The 22,776-nt window shown below is 30.5% G+C and overlaps 2 protein-coding genes across 2 annotated transcripts; one reads left to right on the forward strand and one right to left on the reverse strand.

Annotated features, from left to right (window-relative positions):
• Window positions 1-5,174: 5,174 nt before the first annotated feature.
• On the forward strand, window positions 5,175-6,959 carry LOC123899208 (40S ribosomal protein S25-2-like). The gene is made up of 4 exons (XM_045950282.1): window positions 5,175-5,293; window positions 5,387-5,461; window positions 5,592-5,726; window positions 6,683-6,959. Exons 1-4 carry the CDS (start codon window positions 5,291-5,293, stop codon window positions 6,794-6,796), a joined length of 327 nt encoding a protein of 108 aa, XP_045806238.1. The 5' UTR covers window positions 5,175-5,290; the 3' UTR covers window positions 6,797-6,959.
• A 12,523-nt stretch (window positions 6,960-19,482) lies between these two features.
• Window positions 19,483-20,587, reverse strand: LOC123899209 (protein BPS1, chloroplastic-like). The gene has a single exon (XM_045950283.1). The coding sequence runs from the start codon at window positions 20,535-20,537 to the stop codon at window positions 19,653-19,655; it is 885 nt and encodes a 294-aa protein (XP_045806239.1). The 5' UTR covers window positions 20,538-20,587; the 3' UTR covers window positions 19,483-19,652.
• Between the last annotated feature and the right edge of the window lie 2,189 nt (window positions 20,588-22,776).

Consider the following 22,776-nt stretch of genomic DNA (forward strand, 5'->3'; position numbering starts at 1 on the left):
GTGTTGGCGTGTGGTGTAGTGATTTTTGTTTGGTTCGGGGGCTGCCGTTTTGGTTGTACCTGATTCCATGTGTTTAGTGTTCGAGTACGATTGATTGTTTTTGTGGCGATGATATTTGAGTTGGATGGGCGGGTTGGGGATTTTGGTGTAAGGGCCCGATATGAATTTCGGTGGTTAGGTGTTGATTTAGCTTGTGTTGGATAGGGGGTTGAGGGTTTTGGTGTAAGGGCGCGCTATGGGTATCGATGGTTTTAGGTGTTGTTTGTCTTAGCTTATTTTCTTGTAATGTGATCGTATGTGTTTGTTTTACGCACTGTGCTCGTCTTGCGCTCAGTTGCGATTTTAATAAAATTTAACCGTTCAAAAAAAAAAAGCCTAAATTTTTATTGTACATGATTACACACACCATTTAATTTATTCATGATAATTTAAATTCTAACTACTTTTCTAGGTTTCAAGGTCTTTCCTTCACCCAATATATATTGATTTCCATGCTTTAAATTATTTTACTTTATGAATGTACAATATAGTATTTTGTTTTTTAAAAGATCACCTCAAATGAAATATTTTGAATATAAAAAGAATAGCATTAATATATGACTAGTAGTGGTAATCTGGCAGTAGCTTATTGGAGTGCATGACAGTTGGTCAATATAGAAAGAAACCACAAAGATTTGCATCCCATTTCTTACTCTTTAAGAAAAATATGCATTGCCTTGCCACCCACTATCTCTTGCTTTCTTCTTCTCTTTTTTGTCAACCCTCCAAAGCCTCCATGGTCCCTCAGTAACTTTTTGTCCTCAATGGACCCATCAATAACAATAATGGAGGAGAATGCTACTTTTTTCCTCTTATTAAACTAAACAATTGATAAATATGTGCACAAATTCAATTGGTTATGTTTTCACTTCATTATTATACCTTTTTTTTTTTTAATCTTAAAGGTGATTTGTTAGGTATATAGGAGTAATAAGGTTTAACTATAATTAAATTCAATGCAAGGATGAATGATACATGCACTGGCATATTGGCATGATATAAAAAATCTTTCAATTATTTCATGTGACAATGACATTTAACTTTCATAGTTTTATCATGCATGGATAAATATGGTTCGAGAATGATCTATATTTGATACTATTAAATATCAAGTCCTTGCATAGGACATAGCTAATTACTTAAACGAGAAGGGTATAACATAACATTATTACTTAGTAGTGGTATGGATTGAAGGGTCCACTATTCCTTTTTCCCTGTTTGGTAGGTAGCTATGTCCTATGTTAAAGACAATAATCATACGTTTAATTTTTGGTAGTGGATAATGACATGGATAATATGATTGAAGAAGATGAATTATTTCCCTCTAATGGCCATTTAGGAGGAGTACTTAAAATAACTTTCAAAACATATGGCACGGCACCATGTTTGGGGTTTATGATTGACCATGTTGTTGGTATTAGTTAATAGGCAAATATGATTAAGTTTCATATAGAACTAATTAAAACCTATACCCGAGTCATGATAAACTCCATGTCCTTGAGTTGTGCTTTTTGGGGAAAAGTTTGTCTAATTTGTAAAGTGTACAACACTATAATTTTTTCTTTTAAGAGTTTTAATGATTAAATACCAGTGCACTTGAGTAAAATAGAAATATATAATCTGTATAATATTAAGCTCAAATATTGCTTCGTATATATGGTTTGGTACAAAGATATATTTTAGAAGCCACTTAATTTACCTAACAATTAATACACATATTATTATTTTTTTTTTTTTTGGTTACATATACACATATTATTATTAATAAAAAAGAAGAAAATACACATATTAGTATTATAATTTGGGATAGCAAGGAATATTATACAAGCTTAATTAGCCAAAATCGTTACGAAGGTGATAGCAAGGAATATTATTAAAGGTATAAAGTAAGGCCATATATATAAACATATTTCTCTGTAATGTTAGTTTGCAAATTGACTAATTTGATGTGTTTATCCTTATCACATTTATAAACTTATGAAGTAAGAAGAATGATTAGGGGGTTGTATTGTATCCCACACGTTTACGTTGTTATAAGTTATAACTATAAGTATAACGATAACCATATAATAAAGTAGAAAGAACATCAAATACTGTCCTTTGTCTCTTTTTTATATCTTCAAAGCCATAGTACATACTACATAGTTAGAGAAATAATATAGAGATTAATTGGAGTACTAGATAAGACATATCTTTACTATATTAATTTGTTAAGAAAAAAACACAAAAAAAATAAATAGACGTTACCTTCCCACTATATCGATCTATGTTCATGCGCAACACAAATTAAAAATACAATAAAATAAACGTTACCCTCTGGTGTTTATTTTTTGGTAGGGACTCATGAGATGGTGGGAAGATTGAGAATCTTTTGGGGTTGCAAAAGGAAAGGTGATCAAAGAAGTTGGGTAAAGGAGTGGTGAACTAAACTTGGGAAGGATTAAGGAATGGAGTGTGCCAATACAATTTGTGGACAATCTTAAAACATGATGCATTGAAACTCCTCAATATAGATTTTTGTAATCGACAATATAGAGCTTAAGTGGTTAATAAATTCCTCCTAAAATAAATTGTTCAAAATAAAAGAAGCAATTCAATTATACGTTACACATTATTAACACCTAAAAGTACTTATAAATAAGCTCTTCAAAGAAAATATGTACCCCTATGAGGATATTTTGTTTACACGAAAAAAAAAAGTTTTATTAACATTTATTAATTTATTTATTTATAAAATACGTTGCCAACTTGGTTTAAAACCTTCAAAGGAGTGAATACACTTAAACCTAAACTATAATTTTTCTTTCAATCTTTGCATTTCTCAAAGTTTTGTTTTTTTGTCAAATCAGCTTTTAAGGTGAATAAGTGAAGATCTCGAATTCGAATTCTAACTTTACATATAAAATGCATTATCGCGATCAATTTAACTTTATGCATCCAATCCAATATATTTAAAATCAAGACAAATCAAAAAGGTTTTGAGAACATGAGGATGTAAGAGAAACAATCAACTTAATAGAGCTTTTCTTTCCTAAGAAATTATCAAAATATCCCTTCTACTATGTATCAAAATAGTGGAAATTATCAAAATATCCCTTCTACTATGTATCAAAATAGTGGAAATTATCAAAATATCCATTCCACTATTTAAGTAGCAAACGTGTAAAATGTTAAAATTTCATGTTAGGAAGTTTTATTTTTCTTTCCAAATTTCTTATTTTTATAACGTCGGTTTCTTAAGTAGCAGCAAACTAAGTTTGCTACTTAGGAAGCAGACATGTAAAATCTTAAAAATTTCATGTTAGAGAATTTTTTTTTTCTAAATTTTTTCGTTTTTATAACTTTCACTACTTAAATACCAAAAAGATAAAATAGAAAATTTTACATACTTTGTGGCCCAAATTAACATATTATTGGGCTTATATTATTCTGGCCCAAGAAAAAATTTGCTTCTCCTCCTATAACTAAGGTGATTTAGGTTTTTGATTGTGAATTTGTGATCGTTTGCATTTTCTACCGTCACTGATCCAAAAAAAAAAAAAAACAGGTTTGTATTCATATTTGAAGTTCTGTCTGAAAAGTCCTAATTTTGATTTTTTTTTTTAAACCTTTTTATGTTGTTGATACAGAGGAAATGGCAGAAAACGAGTTTAAAGAAGAGATTACGAAACTACGCAAAGAGAAAGAAGAGGAAAAAAAGAAGTATAAACAACTTAAGAAAGAACTGAAAGCAGATTGGGAAAACATTGAAAAATTACGAAGAGAAAGATTAGAGATGGTTGAGGAACATCTCCGATATGTTAGAGAGATATGTAAAGAAGTGATGGAAGAAATTCTTGTGAAGGAAGAAGCTTCCACTTTGAAGGAAACTACTGAGAAGCTTGAAGAAGTGAAAAAGAAGAAGAAGCAGATGTTAAAGAAAAAGCTGTCAAGAGACTAGTAACTTGATATATTTTGCGTAATTTGCAGTTGTTTCGTTTTAAAATTAAATTGGTACGATTAGTAACTTAGTATTGTGATAAACATATTTCTCTGTAATGCTAGTTTTCAAATTGACCAATTTGATGTGTTTGTGTATCACATTATAAACTTATATGAAGTAAGGTTGAAGAATGATTATAAGGGTTGTATCCCACACTTTACGTTTTCTTAGAAATGAGTATTGAGTCTAACTCTAAAACCTTAATTTTTATAAAATCGGTTTGTAAGGTGAGAATTGTCTCTACTTTATAAACACATATTTAAGTCATCTTGCAATCAATGTGAGACTTCTTTAACACCCCTACTCTCGCCAAGCGCAGTGGCGACGAAATGAGTCTAACTCATTCTTACAAAACCGACCTGTAAACTGAGGATTGCCTCTAGTTTATAAGTTCTTAATCAAGTCATATCGCAACCGATGTGAAACTTTTTTAACACATTATAATAATAATGAAATAGTAATAAAGTAGAAAGAACATATATACTGTCCAATCTATTTTTTTTTTAGGAGGGATCGTTGATTCCAATAACTTACTCCTGGAGTCAACGAATCCCTCCTCATTTTTTATATTTTCAAAGCCACATTACTTAAAGAAATAATATACAGATTAATTGGACTAGATAAGGTATATCTATGTTTTTTTTTCATAGAAAAAAAAAATAGAGGTTACCTTTCCATTATATTGATCTATGTTCATGCGCAACACTTGTTGAAAGCCACTAGGTTTGTCTGGTAGTGAGGGGTTTGGGTAGTACGTTATAGGTCTTGGATTCGATCCCCAACTCATTGTAAATCAAAAAAAAGAAAGTGAATAACCGAAAGATATTAGATTTAAACTCCGACCTGTATATAAAATGTAATATTCATATCATATGAACTATGTTCATAGAGACAAATGTCTTTTTATTTATATGAATTTTAAAATTTGAACTTGACAAATCCCTATTTTACGCATCCAAATTTTTTAAAAATCCAAAAAAATTAAAAAGGTTTTTGAGAACGGGAGGTTGAAAGAGAGATTTTCTTTTGCTGCCCTAACTACTTATGTTACACCCTACGCATTTTCATTTTTATTTAAGTAGTGGACGTTATAATTGTTTTTTGGTAGCAGTGCTTTGTGGCCCAAATATTATTGGGCCTGGCCCAAGGAAAAATTGCTTTCTCCTCCTATAACAAAAAAAATTGTAAAACCCTAATCGATTTAGGTTTGTGATTGTGAATTTGTGATCGCCTCCATCTTCTGCTGTCACTGTAGTGTTCTACGAAATCATGGTACTTTCTCTTCCAAATTCAATACCTCTAATTTTCATTCTCTTTACCATTTTCTAAATTTTTGTTCTGTGCATCTTTTGATGGTACTTTCAGGCTCCAAAGAAGGACAAAGCTCCACCACCTTCCTCAAAGCCCGCCAAATCCGGTGGTGGCAAGCAGAAGAAGAAGGTTTGCATTTTTCTTCTTAAAGTTTCAATTTTTTTGTCATTGTGCCAATTGGGTCACACTAGATTTGAAAGATGAATGGTTTTGTTGTGTAAGATTGTAATGTTAATGTCAATTTTTGTGATTTTAACAGAAGTGGAGCAAGGGTAAGCAAAAGGAGAAGGTTAATAACATGGTGTTGTTTGATCAAGCTACTTATGATAAGCTTCTCTCTGAGGCTCCCAAATACAAGCTCATTACTCCTTCTGTTCTGTCCGATCGTTTGAGGGTACATCCTTTACTTTTTTCTCTCTTTATTGATTGAGATTTTGTTGTATATGTACTATATTATTATGATTATGATTTGTATTATGTTCTTAATTTGAATTGTCGAGACTCCGACAATAACATACTTGAAACTTATGCACTGATTGCTTGTGTTACTTGAGTCTCAATACAAGCTTATACAACCTTGGATGGATCCATTATGAAATGTAAATCCTGTTTATGTGTGTAACTGTCCTATGTGCTGGTTTTAGTGGGATAATTATCCTGTTAAGTTTGTTTTATGCATACATTCTTTGTCTCTTGTGTGGACATGAACATGCCTAGATTTTCTTGCTATGATGTTTGTTTCACACTTTTTTGGTGGATGATTCTTTACTTGTCAAGAAACTAGAATATTGGAATGTAGTGAGACATATATTTGGTGGGTGGTATGGTAAACATTATAGATGGTAGATATAAAAATATGAAACTAGTTAGTGTTTATGAACTTTTTGTTTGAGCTTACATAAGTAGGTTTGCTTTTGCTTATACTTGTGGATTGTGAATCTAGATAGCATGTTTTCACTTTGTTTTTTGCCCAATGTTTATGTTAATATCTATGCTCTTGGACTCATATTTGCTATTTTCATTACACATGATTGATTGCATTTTGTGAAAAAAATGTTTGTTTTCTCAGTTTGCAACGCAGTCGTGTTCATCTTGTTTTGTTCATGTAGACTAGGATTGTCTGTCTGCTTACGGCTTAACTCTAAACAATACCAGCTGAACCATTATCCTACTTTTATTGTCATTTTGCATGCACATATACATATTTTCTCTGAAGCTATAGATGAAGTGATGGTGCTAGCATTATTTTAATACTTGTTTTCATCTTTTATGAGTGAGTTATTGTCAATATAAATGCATTGTATGTAGAGTAAGATTCTCATGATTTGTACAATTGGTTACAACTTGCAGATTAACGGATCACTTGCAAGGAGAGCCATAAGAGATCTGATGGCTAGAGGTTTAATCAGGCTGGTATCTTCCCATGCAAGTCAGCAGATTTACACCAGAGCTACAAACACCTAAATTTTATGCAGCTCATAGTTTATGTTGTATTGAGATTTGATGAGTAGTAATTTCTCTATCCTTGGATATGTATCTCATTCTATAATGCATTAGTGTACTTGTTTCTAATTCGATGGTTTGTTTCTTTTTTTTTTTGTCAATGGTAACATACAAGACTTCCGCATATCGTATTGTTTTTGTTTTTTGACTTACCCTTTATTTGATATACTATTCTTACCAAATAATCTGCATGTCTCCTCCACTTTAATGTTCTTAGTCAAAATTTATCATTGCCTATTTTGTACTACTGAGACAATATTGAAACTAAAAAGTTGGGAAAAGTTTTAATTCATTATATCCCCTAAATAAATATAAATTTATAATTTACATGTATAAGATTCAATTTTTGGTATTCCCTTCAAATTTGACAAGTCTTTGGAGTGGTTGCTTATGTAAATGTTGATACGTTGGATGTTAGTGTAAAATGTTTATACTGTTAATTAGTGTATAGTAATCAAATTCAGCAAAGTAATTAATTAGAATTAGAATACACTAATGTAATTGTTTTTAGTAAGAATACGCTAATATAAACTTGGTTTTCTTTTCTTACTTTTTTTTACAAATAATATAAACTTGATATCATTCATAATACTTTCAAACTCAGAAATTTGATACATATGTAACAACACACAAACCTTGACAACAATTTTATTTTTTTAGTACAAAGGCGTGCTTAAAAACAAGAAAAAAGAAAATAAGATGGAAGCACTCTCACAAACAAGAAAAAAGAAAATAAGACGGAAACACAGCAACAAAAGAAGCAAAAGCTAATAAAAACAACAAAGAGAAAAACATACATGCGGTCATAACCCCACCTTATTTAGCAACCCCAACAAGGAAACTAAACCAAGCAAATCGAAGGGAAAGCAACACACCGTCCACCCCCACCGAAACAACCACATATACTGAACTAAGCCAACGAACACCACAATCCCTAATCACCGGTGTTGGTGTTTGCTGGCGAGACACCTATTATAGTAGTTAGGACAATTTTTAAAATCATCAATCGCACACTTCTTATACAAAAACAAACAATCAAGCAGCCACCAAGCTTTTGAGAGTTGTGAATACCAACTCCATTTTTCTCTAGTTCATTACCTCTTCCTGCACCGTCAACACTATAGCCATTCAGAACGAAAGCCATAACAAGGACAACTAGAACAAGTGAGGCAATGTTTTTTGCCATAGTTACTATATATGAATGAGTATTTTTATTTTCTTCTTATTGATAATATTGTCTTGCATGAAATGAAATTGGCTTCATAGCACTCCAATTTATAGCACTGTTTATTTTATTTTTTACTGAAGCACTATTGATTTTCTTAAATGAGAAAATGAATTAATTATGATGGCTTTGCGTGAGAATGAAAAATATAGGGTGATAACTTTTGAGCCATTGATTACTATTCTACCAATTTTTGTTTTTTTTTCATCTACTATATTGTTTAAGAGTAATGTAGAAACAACATAAAAAATAGTTGGCGTTACCCTTTGATTTTTTTAACTCTAGTTACCCTTTGAACAGACCTTATAATTTTTAGTAGAAATTTTTTAGTAGAAAGGTTGGGGATCTTTTGGTGCGTACAAAAGGAAAGGTGATTAGAGTAATTATTTTTGACAATTATGTGTTGAATTTATTTTGCAAGTTATTTGTTTGTTTGTTGGGGATTATTTTGAGATCACGTTGGATTCAATTCAACATAAACTATTTTAAGGTTATTGTTGGAAATGGAATAGTAATATATTTTTTAAAATTGAAAATACAAGATATTTTCATAAAGTAAACAAACACTATTATTTATTTTTATAAACAAGCGTTCCCTATGCACAACTCTAAAAAAATTTGGAAGTGTATTTTTGAAGGAGACAAATGTTATAATTTTTTTGGAAATTATCCGATACTCAACACAAAACCGATATAATTTTTTCATGTGTAAGTGATTGTTTTTACTAAAAATAAAAAAAATAAAAAATATATTCACTTAAATTTGTAAAAACATTGAAAACAACACAAATTCAAACGTCGCTAAAGCTATAAATTAAGGGTTAAATATGCAAACAAAGACACACCAAACTTAAATCCTTAGTGTTAACTTAAATCCCATCATGGAAGGCTTTCAATTTTAGGATTACCACTTTTGGTTAGGGTGGTTTAATTTGATGATCATCATGATCCTTCAGAGTGTGTTTGGTTCGGGATTTTTGGAGGAGAGGGAAGCTAATATTTTAAATCTTATTTATTTGGTTCAATTTTTAAGATGGAAGGAAAGAAATAAGAGAAGAGGAAAATTCCTCCAATACTCAATTTTTTCTCCTCCAAATTAGACATTTCTCCTTGAATTCTTCATAGTTTATGTTGTATTGAGATTTGATGAGTAGTAATTTTCTCTATCCTTGGATATATACCTCATTCTATAATGTATTAGTGTACTTGTTTCTAATTTGATGCTTCATTTTTGTTTTTGTTTTTTTTTTTTCTTTCTTTCAATGGTAACATACGAGACTTCCATATATCTTATTGTTTTTGTTTTTTTGACTTACCCTTTATTTGTTCTACTATTCTTACTAAAGAACCTACATGTCTCAGTCATTTTTAGTCGAAATTCAACATTACCACGTATAAATTTAACATTACTGTGTATGATTTTCAGTTTAATTCATTATATCCCCATAAATAAATTTAAATTTATAATTTCCATGTATAAGATGTAGCATGGATTCACTGTTGTTGCAGTGAATTCAAGAAGCTAGTTTACCGCACTAGTGAATCTTGGCCATCCATATATATCAATATATGTAATCCAATTTTTGTAGTGCCCTTCTAATTTGTCGAGTCTTTGGAGATGGCCTTCAATCTTATGGCAAAGTAATGATGAGGAGGGTTTTTTTTGGAAAATCTTAATACTTCCAAACTCAGAAATTTGATATACTCCTACATATATAAATAACACATAAACATTGAGAACAATTTTATTATTTTTAGTACAAAACGTGCTCAAACCCTTACAAACAAGAAAAGGGAAAATAAGGCGAAAACACAACAACCAAAGAAGGAAAAGCTAATAAAACAACCAAGAGAAAAACACACTTGCGGCCACAACCACACGTTATTAGCAACCACTACAACAGGAAACAATGACATACCGAACTAAGCCGACCGACACCACAATCCGTAATCACCGATGGTGTTTGCTGGCGCATTTATTTAAGTAGTTAGGACATGATTTAAAATCATCAATCATACACTTCTTATACAAAAACAAACAATCAAGCAGCCACCAAAACTTTTGAGAGTTGTGAATACCAACTCCATTTTTCTCTAGTTCATTACCTCTTCCTGCACCATCAACACTATAGCCATTCAGAACGAAAGCCATAACAAGGACAACTAGAACAAATGAAGCAGTGATTTTTGCCATACTTATTATATATGAATGAGTATTTTTATTTTCTTATTGATAATATAGTTTTGCATGAAATAAAGTTGGTTTCATATCACTTCAATTTATAGCAGTATTTTTTTTTTTCTTTTCAAATGTTAATGGGTGCCCTTGAGACACTTTTAAGATTTTAAGGACCCGTTTGGTTCGAGGTAGATAGTGGGGAGGGGAGGGGAGGTGAAGGGGTAATCTTGACAAAATAACGTTTTATATTTTTGAAAAAAAAAATTAAAAAAAAAAACAAAATATCTCAATTATTAAAGAGATTTGATTGGTTAAAAAAATTTTGTTTTTAATCTTTTTTTTTCAAGATTATCCCCCTTAACTCCCCTCCCCTCGATCTACTTTGAATCAAAATTTAAAAACAAATTTTTTTAACCAATCAAATCTCTCTAGACTTTTTATTTTTGTTTTTAATTTTTTTTTCAAGAATCAAAAACAATAAACTTTTTTTTAATTCAAGATTACCCTCTTCATCTCCCCTCCTCTCCCCTCCATCTACCTCGAACCAAACGGGCCCTAAATAGTAAGTTTTTTATAAAATTTTTATGGAAATGTCTAAAGTCAATGCATTGAAAATTGTAGTAATGTTTAATTTTTCGAATAAAATGTTTCTTTAAATGGAATGCTTAAAGAGTGCTCCGGATACACTCGTCAGCAAAATCTTTTTTTTAACCGAAGCGCTATTGATTTCCAATGAGAAAATGAAATAATTACGATGGCTTTGCGTGAGAATGAAAATATAGAGTGATAACTTTTGAGCCATTGTTTCCATGCACTTATCTCAGTTGGTAGCAAGGACATCGTACTATATATGCAGGAGTTAAGGTTCGAATTTCAAACACTTCATTTATTTCTCCAATTTTTTAGCCATCAAACTATTTAAAAAAAAAAAACTTTTAACCCATTGATTATGCATTTTTTATCTTCACTTGTTAATTATATGGACAAATATAATCATCTATCTATGTTTATGCGCAACACATATATTAAAGAGTGGGATATAATGTAAGTTTTTTGACAAGAGATATAATGTAAGTTATCCTTTGAGAATTATGGATAATATATTCAACATAAAGTAAATTTGAAAGTTTTACTTTACTTTGAGCATCTTTATTAATAGAGTATTCAAATTAAATGAGTTTTATAGGCTAATGATTCATATCTTATTTTTTTCTTATCATTGAAATAACAATGATGCGACAAAATAGATATCAAATCGTTTATTTAGTTAACTTTTATTAAAAGGTGGATAACATATCCACCATTCTTTAAAGAAAACATAAAAAAATCGTAAAAAATAGTTGAGGATATCACTTTTTTTTTTACTCAACGTTACCCTTTGATCAGAGCTTATATATATTTTTTGATATATAGACCTTATATTTTTTTAGTAGGAAGGTTACAAATGGTTAGAGAATTTTTTTTTTGACAATTATGTTTTAAATTTATTTATTTTGCAAGTGGCTTGTTTTGTTTTAGGAGACTATTTTGAAATTATGTTGGATTTAATTTATTTCTTTATATTAAGCTTTTTTTTATTAATAAAAATACAAGAGGTATTCTAACCTTTGCAACTATAACAAAATTCAAATCCTAGAACATAACTTTCCACCTTCTACAAAGCAATAAAACTCAATCTAAACTCAAAACAACAAACAAGCACCTAATAATAAAAAAGATGCAAGAGCCCGACACCTCCCCCAAAAGACAACTACACTCACCACATAACGTACACTAACAACCAAAAAGGAACTAGGACAAAAAAGTAATATTATACCACAAATATCAAAAATGTAATATTATACCACAAATATGGTTGAGTGAGAGAGATGAAATTGATGTTGGAATGAATTAAGAGAGAAGAATAATACATTTAAGAGAGAAAGTATGTGAAAATTGAAATAGTGAAAAGTTAAAAAATAATATTTTCCAAAAAAAAAAAATTATGGTAAGTGAATTATAGATCTAGTCATGGAGGCTTAAAAAAATAATAATACAAATATTAAAAGAAAATTAGTTGGTTTGGTGGGGGCTTGAGCCCCCAATGGCTTACACTTAATTACATCCGTACTTGCATTTATTTGTATTTAGTTTATTTTTAATGTCAATTTTATCATTATTACCTATCATACTACTCCGCCTCTCTACAATCTCTCTGCTAACATTTTTATATTAAATACAAGTGAATATAGATGAATTTAGGATTTTTGAATGTAGGGAATCCAAATTTTGCAAATTGCACCAATTTTTCACGAGCACCAAACCAAAGAGCCAAAGACAATAATATAGTCTTATTTAAATTTTTTTTGAATTAAGTCCTATGTTTTAATCACTCTGCCACTTCAACATGCCACATGTCCATAACTTACTACGTCACAATGTGTCATGTGTACGTCTGTCGGCCACATAGACTTTATTAATTATTTTAACAGAAGCTAATGTCAGGTACCAAAATCAAACAATTTTGATCTTTCAAAAACTTTTTTATTTTTCTTTATTTTATAATATATTTTCAAAAACTATTTAAAAAATAAAAAGATACAGTGACGAAAATCAAAACTCGATAATTTACAAGGACGAATTAGATATTTGAGCCTTATTTTATAATTTTTTTTACTGTTATAGATTCAAGTGAATAAATTATTGAAATTATTACTATTACAATATTTAGTTGATTAAAAAAAATATTTACTTGATTAAAAAATAATTTTTTGGAAGCATCCACACTCTTTAAGTTTTGTTCCCCAATTGACGAGGCATTATATAATATTGGTCGTGAAATTTGTTCACGTCCTCAAAATGTAAAAACTCTTAGACGATTAAATGGTATGAAATTTAAGTTTTACCACCCACCTGTCTGCAAGGTTATGAATCAAGTCCTTATTTTAATCTTCAGATATTCAGTGAAGCTAAAACGACAATATAAATAGGACAACAATGGTGGACGAACAGACATGGTGGAAAATCAAACTATTGTCTTTAATATTATCTGATTCAGATAGTCAGTGAATTTAACCCGTTTATCTTTAAGATGGATTTGTTTTGCATAGTATACTTAGAATAAACTTTGTTATTTTTGGATTTTTGTATATCTCTTTATTCATAACCGCCAATAATGAAAAAAACTCATGATTGAAAGTTCTGAAGAATTTAATTACCGAGTCTAATCGTGCATTAAAAAATTTCCGTTGGATTGACTGAATAAAGGCATCGGTGGCTATTATGATTTGGACTTTGTCTCAAAAACTATTATGAGAGAAGTCCAAATCATAGTAGCCACCGATGCCTCTATCCGGCCAATCCAACGAAAATTCTTTTAGTGCAGAATTAGACTCAATAATTAAATTTTTTAGAACTTTCAACCACGAGTCTTTTCCATTGTTGACAGTTATGGACGAAGACTTGTACAAAAATCCAAAAATAACCAAATTTATTCTAAGTATATTATGCAAAATTATTAAATCCCTCTTACCTTTCAAAAATAAAATAATAAATGAAAATATAAATGGGATAAACTCAAATATAAATGAAGCATATAGATTAACAAATTAATTCAAGTATAAAATCAAAACCGGCGAGTAAATTATTGTAACTAAAAACAGTTTTTAAGTGAAATTCAAACTCTCCTTTTTTACCTCGTGTATAGGAACTTGAATCCAACAATTTACCTAATATCCAACAATAATCAACTGTTTTAAATTGAATCTGCATCAAATCAAATGATATAATTCAATTAGAACACTAGAAGCATAAAGTTCAACTATCTCCACATAAAAATACAATCACGTAAACAATATGATAGATCTAATTCAATTAAAACAAACTAAATAGCAATTTGGAACGATTGAGAGCTATTCGAAACAATTGAGAGCAATTTTGAGCGATTTGGAAGATTTTAAGATTTTAGGGATTTGAACGATTGAGTAGAGATTCGATCAATTAAGAGTGAACGATTTGGAAGATGAATGAGTGTGAAATAGATCGAGAGTGAAAGATGAAGAAGATTAAGCTAAGAGAAAGACGATTGAGAGATAACGTGAAGAGTGAGACCGTCTTTGGTCTTATATATAAGAAAAACTCGACTTTTTAGATTCATTGTAAAATTGATGAATCTAGACTATATTATTGTTTATATTCATCAAGTTTACAATGAATCTAAAAAGCAAAGTATTTCTTATAATATAAAAACCCGAGTGAGTAATAAATTAATGTCCGAGACTATTTATGTGTTTTCATTTTTGTTTTAATTGTTTAAAATGACAAATTAAAAAAATAAATTAAAAAGAAGTATGACTTAACTTACTCTGACGATTATTAGACATTCATAGGTAAAATTATTCTCTACTTTGAAAAACAGCCATGGGTATATATATATATATATATATATATATATATATATATATAAAAGCCGATTTTCTTGAAGTGATTTCTCTTTAAAAATTTTTTGATAAAATATAAAAGAGTATACTTAAAAGATGTATATGCATATTTATCATGAACCCTTTATAATCGTAAAGAAAATTCATTTGGTGTGTTCTCTTCGTCCTAAATTTATGATCCTGTTTACATATAGATTTGAAAATAATAAATATTGATAAGTTAAGTCAAAAAAAATAATATAAATATTCTATGCTTATTGTGATGTTCCGAGCCACACACATGTGAATTTATTTCAAGTTGGAGCAATAGTACAATTACAAAGCACGTAGCTTAATTATAAAGCTTTATTTAGTAACTATATAATTTTGACATCATAATACTTTCACATGATCGCACCAATTTATTTGATACATATAGATATAGCTAGAGGCCACAATTAATGTCCGATCATGGAAGGCTTTCAGCTTAATTAGGAGGATTACCACTTTTAGTTACAGTGGTTTGATGATAATCATGATCCTTCCTTAGACATTTCTCCTTGAATTCTTCACAGAATTTATGATCACCAAATTTGCACCACTTCAACAATTTTAAACAACGCAATGAAATATGCTTGAAAATCCAATCATGAGATTTGTAAACATCATCATTATCTTTCTCAGCTTCATTACCTTTTTCTGCACCTTCAACACTATAGACATTCAGAAATAATGGCACAACAATTAGGACAAGTAGAACAAGTGAAGAAGTAGTGGTTTTTGCCATACTCTACTATTTTTTTATTTTCTTCTTTGTTTTGCATGGAATGAAATTGGCTTCATATTAATCCAATTTATAGCACAATTGATTTCCTTAAATGAGAAATTGAATTAGTTAATGTGACTTTGCTTGACAAAAAAATATTTTGACAAAATTAAGGCATAGTTTAATCGTGTAGGAAGCATATGCATGCATATATGGTGTTAAATATATGAAGGTTAATTTAATTATAATTGACCAGTCGATATTGTTATAGAGGAATAAAGAGAAATTAGTTAGTTATATGAAAGCAAAACTGGCTAACAAATGCAAAATATAGGGTGATTAGTATTTTAGAGCCATTGATTAATGATTATGCATTTGTCTTCACTTTGTTAATTAGTATACTCCATGGACAAAGGCAGACGCCAAGCCACACTCACGTGGTTGCTCATTCTCTTTCTACCCACGTATATTTTCATGTCACATTCATATAGTATAGTTGCTTAAGAAAAAAAAGTCATATATATATATATATATATTGGGTTTTAAGCGTGAGAAGTTAAGCTCACATCAATTATGAATGAGAAAAATGTTTTGGCAATTGTGAGGAGAGTTAAATTTCACATTGTAAAGGCTGAACAAAGAACAATGTACAAGCGTTATGACTCATAAACCTAACGCTTTAAAATTTTAAGTAAAAATATTGTGTCCAACTCACTTGTATAATAGATCTAAGTCGGTGGCGGATCAGGATCCTGATTCAAGGGTGCAAAATTTTCAACTAAAAATATTAATAATTATATATAAATACATAAGAACTTACACAAAAAAAAAACTTACTCCCTGTAGCCTTAATTATAAGCATATATTCATATATTGAAATATCGGTTCATTAGTTATTCAATAAATCTAATAAGTAAATATTTACTTATAATTATAATTAAAGTCGAAAAATTATGAATTATCATAATTTTTAAAACATTTTTAAAAATTGACCCAGCGAATTCTAAGTATCAAAAAATGGATACCCATGTAAAACATTTTTGCCTTATAGCAATATTTTTAAAAATAAAATAAAACATGCATGTTTTCACGTAGATATATATATTTTGTTAATACTAATGCTAGGTGAGTGTCAATTTTACTATGTTGTCTAGTTCATTTTCTGTGTTAACTCATCGATAATAATACATGGACAGCACAATACACTTCGTTAATCATCTTAACACGAACCGATCAATCCGGTTAACCCCACAAATTATTATTGGGCTAAACATAGAACAAGGTCCATGTTCCACCCATACTAAGTACAAGAATAACCAGAAGTCTTATCAAGAAACCACTTTCACGAGGAGAATTTTATCATGTTCACCAATTGCTTAACATGCATGGTATTTCCAATTAACTTGATAAGAATTAGTTCAGCTCAAAATTCATTTCAAATTCACGAACAACGTCGATTAACCTCATTAGATTCCGCTCGATAATCTGAATCAAATGAACGTTTTTTTTTTTGCCGACATAAAAATATAAGTCCAAATACAAATACGGAGTATGTCCAAACAACACATAAACAGTTTTCAAAAAAAAAAAACACATGAACAAATTAATTCAAGACCACTTATCTATCTAAAAAGTGAGTTGTTGACTAATTTAGCTTATTGAAAGTGTTTTGTTTACAACACTATCTTATATATGCTATACAAGCATTCATTGTTGTCATATTATTAATTTATATTATATGAGTTTGTCTAATTGCATATGTTAAAGCAACTAAAAATAGTAAATTTTTATTGAAAAACAATAGTAATAATTTATTAAAAAATTAATCATATAATATAAACTACCCAAATTCCAATATATACTTACCATTTTAAACTTCTTAACATGTGCAAATTTGCACATGATAGAAAAATCCATATTATATATGTATAATTTATATCGAGTTGGCTTATGAATTAAACGAGTCGAGTTATGCAAAGCTCAAGTTCAGATCATTTATTTAACGAACTTAATTTGCAACTGAAGTTTGATTTATTTGGTTCATAAACTAAGTTCAACGAATTTATTACCAAATTGAATCTCAAACTATTTTCGAGTTGATTTGATTTATTTTCAGTCCTACTTTTGATTATTCAATATCATTAGACTGCATGTCATATCATTTTATTTTTTTGGACAAAGTATCTCATATCATTTAAAATATATTAAATCACTATTTTTAAGTAAAAAAAAACTAATGGAAAGACCAAAATTGAGAGATTTTAAAATATGAGACTAATTTTATAATTGAGTAAAAATAGCTAGAAAAACCAAAATTGTAATTAAGAAAAATTTAAATATATATAAAGATTCTATACGTATTGTGATGTTCCCAGACACAAGAAACACACATGTGAATTTATTTCAATTTGGTACAAACTACAAAGCACATAGCTTATAAAGCTTTATTTAGTAACTATATAATTTTGATAACATAATATTTTCACATGATCTCGCACAAATTTATTTGATTTATACATATAGATATAGCTAGAGGCCACAATGTCCGATCATGGAAGGCTTTAAGCTTAATTAGGAGGATTACCACTTTTAGTTACGGTGGTTTGATGATCATCATGATCCTTCCTTAGACATTTCTCCTTGAATTCTTCACAGAATTTATGGTCACCAAATTTGCACCATTTCAACAATTTAATACAGTGAAACGGAAAACCAAAACCAAACGTCTTACTAGATTTATAAACATCAGCGTCATCTTTCTTTGTTTGATTATCTTTTTCTGCACCTTCAACACTATAGCCATTAAGAAACAATGGCACAACAATTAGGACAAGTAGAACAAGTGAAGAAGTAGTGGTTTTTGCCATACTCTACTATTTTTTATTTTCTTCTTTGTTTTGCATGGAATGAAATTGGTTTCATATTAATCCAACTTATAGCACAATTCATTTCCTTAAATGATAAATTGAATTAGTTAATGTGGTTTTGCGTGACAACAATATGTTTTGACAAAATTAAGGTATAGTTTTAACCGTGTGGGGAAGCATGCATATAGTGATAAATATATGAAAGTTAATTTAATTATAATTGACCAGTTGATATTGTTATAGAGGAATAAAGAGAAATTGGTTAGTTACATGAAAGCAAAACTGTGGCTAACAAATGCAAAATATGGGTGATTAGTATTGTCTTCAATTGTTAATCAGTATTTTCAAGTCATATATACATCAATTAACAATTTGAGATAGAAATTTACTGCAATGCTAGTTAGATGAAGGATCAATTTTACTAACTGAACACAGAGTCGTCCCTACTTATTTGGTATGTGTGTCCAAATAATTTTAATTCATATCAATCGTTAATTAGTTTAATGGTCATTAACGTTGAATTTGATAGGGAGTTCTACAATTCGATCCCTTACAATTGCGATTTGGAGAAGGTTGGAACCACTTAATAACAGAACTAATCCGGAATCAAATTAAGCACTTAGAAAACACTTGATTAACCACGTGGCACTGCCACGTCATCATCCTTTAATCCATGTGGAGGGCAAAGACTAAAAACATTGAGTGATGGAACTTTAGGGACTAAAAAGTGTGAAATCAAACTTCAAGGACTAAAACGAAAATTTTGTGAAACTATAGGGATCAAAAACATATTTAACTCCTTATAATTTGTAGAAAAAAATTTCAGGGTCATGTGGCCCAAATTAACCCGTTAATTTAGTTCAGAAGTAAATTCTTAATTGACTACTTATTAAACAGAGTAAACAAACAAGACACAGGACCCAAATTAATTGGTCAAATGAACTGGAATACGTGGTGAAAAAATAAAATAAAATAAAATAAATTTATGATTAGTCCACGTGGGCCAATCATTTTAAGCCATGTGGCCCAATCACTTTAAACATGTGGCACAGTCTGCATTGAAGCTTTTCACATAGAAAGAAAATGGTGACCGGAAATTGAACCAATACTTGACGAAAAATGGTTATCGGAAATTGAATGACTTTCGCGCCAAAAACATTGGAATGGACATTGCAGAACATTCTCTGATTATTATTATTAAGGGAGAGTTTGGATCTAAAAGTTAGGTAATAATCACCAGGTTTAAGAGGATATTGCAACAGGAAATTAAGGAAAAAAAGATGCTTTATTATTATTTGCTATACATTTATGCTATAATTTTCATGTACAAGTATATCTATATCATCACTACAAAATTTTGATCCTCATACATAACAAGTTCAACTAATTGTTGAGGACATTAAGAAGTGAGACTCTGATTTTAATGAGACGCCTAAATAGAAACTCAAGCCCTTCTTCGAGGTCTTGAATGCATGATTCTGTTTTCTCCAAATGATTTTGCAGATCATTGATGGCTTCAAGTTTTCTAGTTTTGTTCAATACAAAATACTGCAATGCTACATCCACTTGACCAAATTCACTTTCATCTGTCAATAGTGAGCAAGCAACTCTTTTCGGCTGAATTAGTTTCGAAAGGGAACCCCAACTGTTTGACTTTGACTGTGTGGCTCCTGAGATAAATTGCAATATTGTCTCAAATGTCGATAGTGTAGCCACTTCAACATCGTGTAATAAGTTAATCAAAACAACTGTTTGATAATCTTTGTTTGTAGATAACAAGTTGCAACTTTTGGTATTGCCCTTCAAATTTGCCAATGTTTTGGCAATAGCCTTTTTAACTATCTTTCTAGATGTCAAGAATTTCTTAGCTTCTGTCGCGATTTCCACTTCACCTCCTCTTTTTCGTCTTATGATGGATTGAAGTTCCCTTGTACACTCTTTTGTGTGGATTAAAGCATCTTTGGCTGAACTGCATACATCTAATAGCCTTAAGGATCCATCCAAAAGGTTATTAACCCAATTTTCTTGATGTTCATGGACAAGTGCATCTTGTGTTAGTGGAAGCTGAATCAATTTTTCAACACACTCGATCAAATCTCGCAAGCCATCAATCTTATGGCAAAGCGAAGATGACGAGGTTTCATTGAAAGCCTTTAATAAGGTGTCTAAATGTTCATTGCATTTAAGAATGAGCGGGTGTGGTCTAGAGGGCAAGCTGATTGAGCGACCGTGGAAATTGGATTTTGTGTTCAAAGAAGAGGCTTCCATTTTTATTTTTTGCTCAAATGAAGAGAAAGAGAAGCCTTGATTTGAATGTTGAATTGAGCTATGGATCTGCTTTTTTCCATTGGCATCTTCTCAATATATATTATAGGTGTTAGGAGACATAGGGTATCTGATCTTAATGACATATCAATGAGGCCAACTAATCCAGATTTGAATCCAGACACAATTACATAAATGTTAGAGTCATGTTTCCCCCAAGGAATCTCTCCAACTCATACTTTGTCTCATTTGCATGATTATAACATTTTCAATGTGTTTTAATCTTGTGAACATAGCAATCTTCACGTGTGTAGTACTGCTGTGATGCTAAAGCAATTACTGCAGTATTGTTAGGCATGTCTCTGGTTGAGGAACATGAATCACACTATGCATTTAAAAATATCTTAACATCTGTAGAAATCCTTGATCTATTCACACACGTGTACTTGATCAAAGCAGGTCTTAATAAGTAATTTATAAATAGAACTGTTAATCCTCCTACAGACACATGATCCACTTTCCATGTTAGTTCCCATCTCATGCATGATTCTTGTAGTTCACAATTTAAGTTTTAATTATATCCTATGGCAGGTGTAATATTGATGTGATTCCCAAGTTTAAAATTGAGGGATGAGTTCGGAAGCATTGTTCGTGGGAAGCAGCATTGAGCAAACACTGCTGTAGTAGGATAGCGCTTGTGGAATTTGAAAATAAAAAATATTCTTCTTGTCTCCTCTAGTCATTTGATATATATTGGAAAGATATCAACTATAGAGGAAAAGATGGCAGGAAAAAACTCCAAAAGTTCTCTGCATAGCCGCAGCAACAGCTTACCCTCTGCACGTACCACATCCCATCGTATCACTAGTTGAGTCGCTTCTGCAAAGATTGAAGGATTCCGAAGCCACTGCTTCTTCACCACCATCTTCATTCAGTCACATTCAACAGCTTGATAAGTTGCTCCAATTGAGAATCATCAAACTTGCATTAACACGAGAAAGAAGAAACAAACATGTTGAGGGTGGATATTTAATGGATCTATAAGACTCTTGGATATTTGCCATCAAAAGGATATAATGCACAAACTTCAGTCAGTGATCGCAGGTGATCGCAGGAGCAGAGATGTGGAAAGTGGAATCACAGTTGAGGGGGTACAATACTTGACATATAGGAAGAACATGAAGAAAGCTAGAAACTAAAAAGCAATGAAAAATGAGTTCACAGTTTCTTCTTGCACAAACAAAGACAATGAAACTTTTTCAATGCTTAGTATCTTAATAGAAGCAGAAGCTGTCACTGTTAACTCATTAGAATCTTTGTTGTTGTTTGTCACTGGCTCAAAAGGACTTTTAATGCAGAGAAAATGATCAGCAATATCATAGTTCTTGCGGTCTCAAAGAGTATACTTTCATTCTCAAGCATCAAAAACAAATGAGACCCAAAAGGTTGACACAGTGTTGCAGTTTCTTATCAGTTCAAAGCCTTCATCTATTGAGAATTTTCAAAGTCATATGCAGAATATAGAGCTGTGCATTGAAGATACAAAATGGAGTTCAACGCCTCTCAAGACAACTTATATTAAAACCAGAGTTTCCCTTCTCAACATTTTAAACCACTAATCAAACTCAAAACATGTTTTTAACCATCACTGTCTCATACTTTTTACATAGATGTGATTAAAGAAAGTTGTATAAATTTTTTTATCATATTATATTTAGCATCGCAACACTACTTCACACGTGCATTGGGGTTATTCGTTTAATATTAGCTTGTTGCTGGTGAAGCATTTACGTTGAAAATGTCATAATCATGCAAATGCGTGAGAGAGATAAGATAAAAGTATGAGTTGGAGAGTTTCTATGAGGGAGACACTTCTCTATCATTTGTGCAATTATGTCTAGATATTCCAAATCTTGATTAGTTAGCCTCATTGATTTTATACATGTTTAATTAACATGAGATTCCTTATGTCCTTAACTACAGCTAACAGATGAGATTAAGGTAATTTCCCCTATGAATGAGTCAGTGACTTGAACTAATAAAATAGTAGCCAAGTTCATATATTAATCTGTGTGGTGTCCTATTCGAAGCAGACATGTTCATCTGATGAACGCTGTTTAATACTAGTTGAAAGTTGAAACAGCTCCTCATCCAGATAATTATCAATAATCCATGAGATTAGAAAAATTAAATTAATGATTAAGGATTGAGAAGGCTGGATATGCTCAATATGAAAAGAAAA

This window comes from Trifolium pratense, linkage group LG7 (genome assembly GCF_020283565.1).
Source record: "Trifolium pratense cultivar HEN17-A07 linkage group LG7, ARS_RC_1.1, whole genome shotgun sequence".
Taxonomy (NCBI): Eukaryota; Viridiplantae; Streptophyta; class Magnoliopsida; order Fabales; family Fabaceae; genus Trifolium; species Trifolium pratense.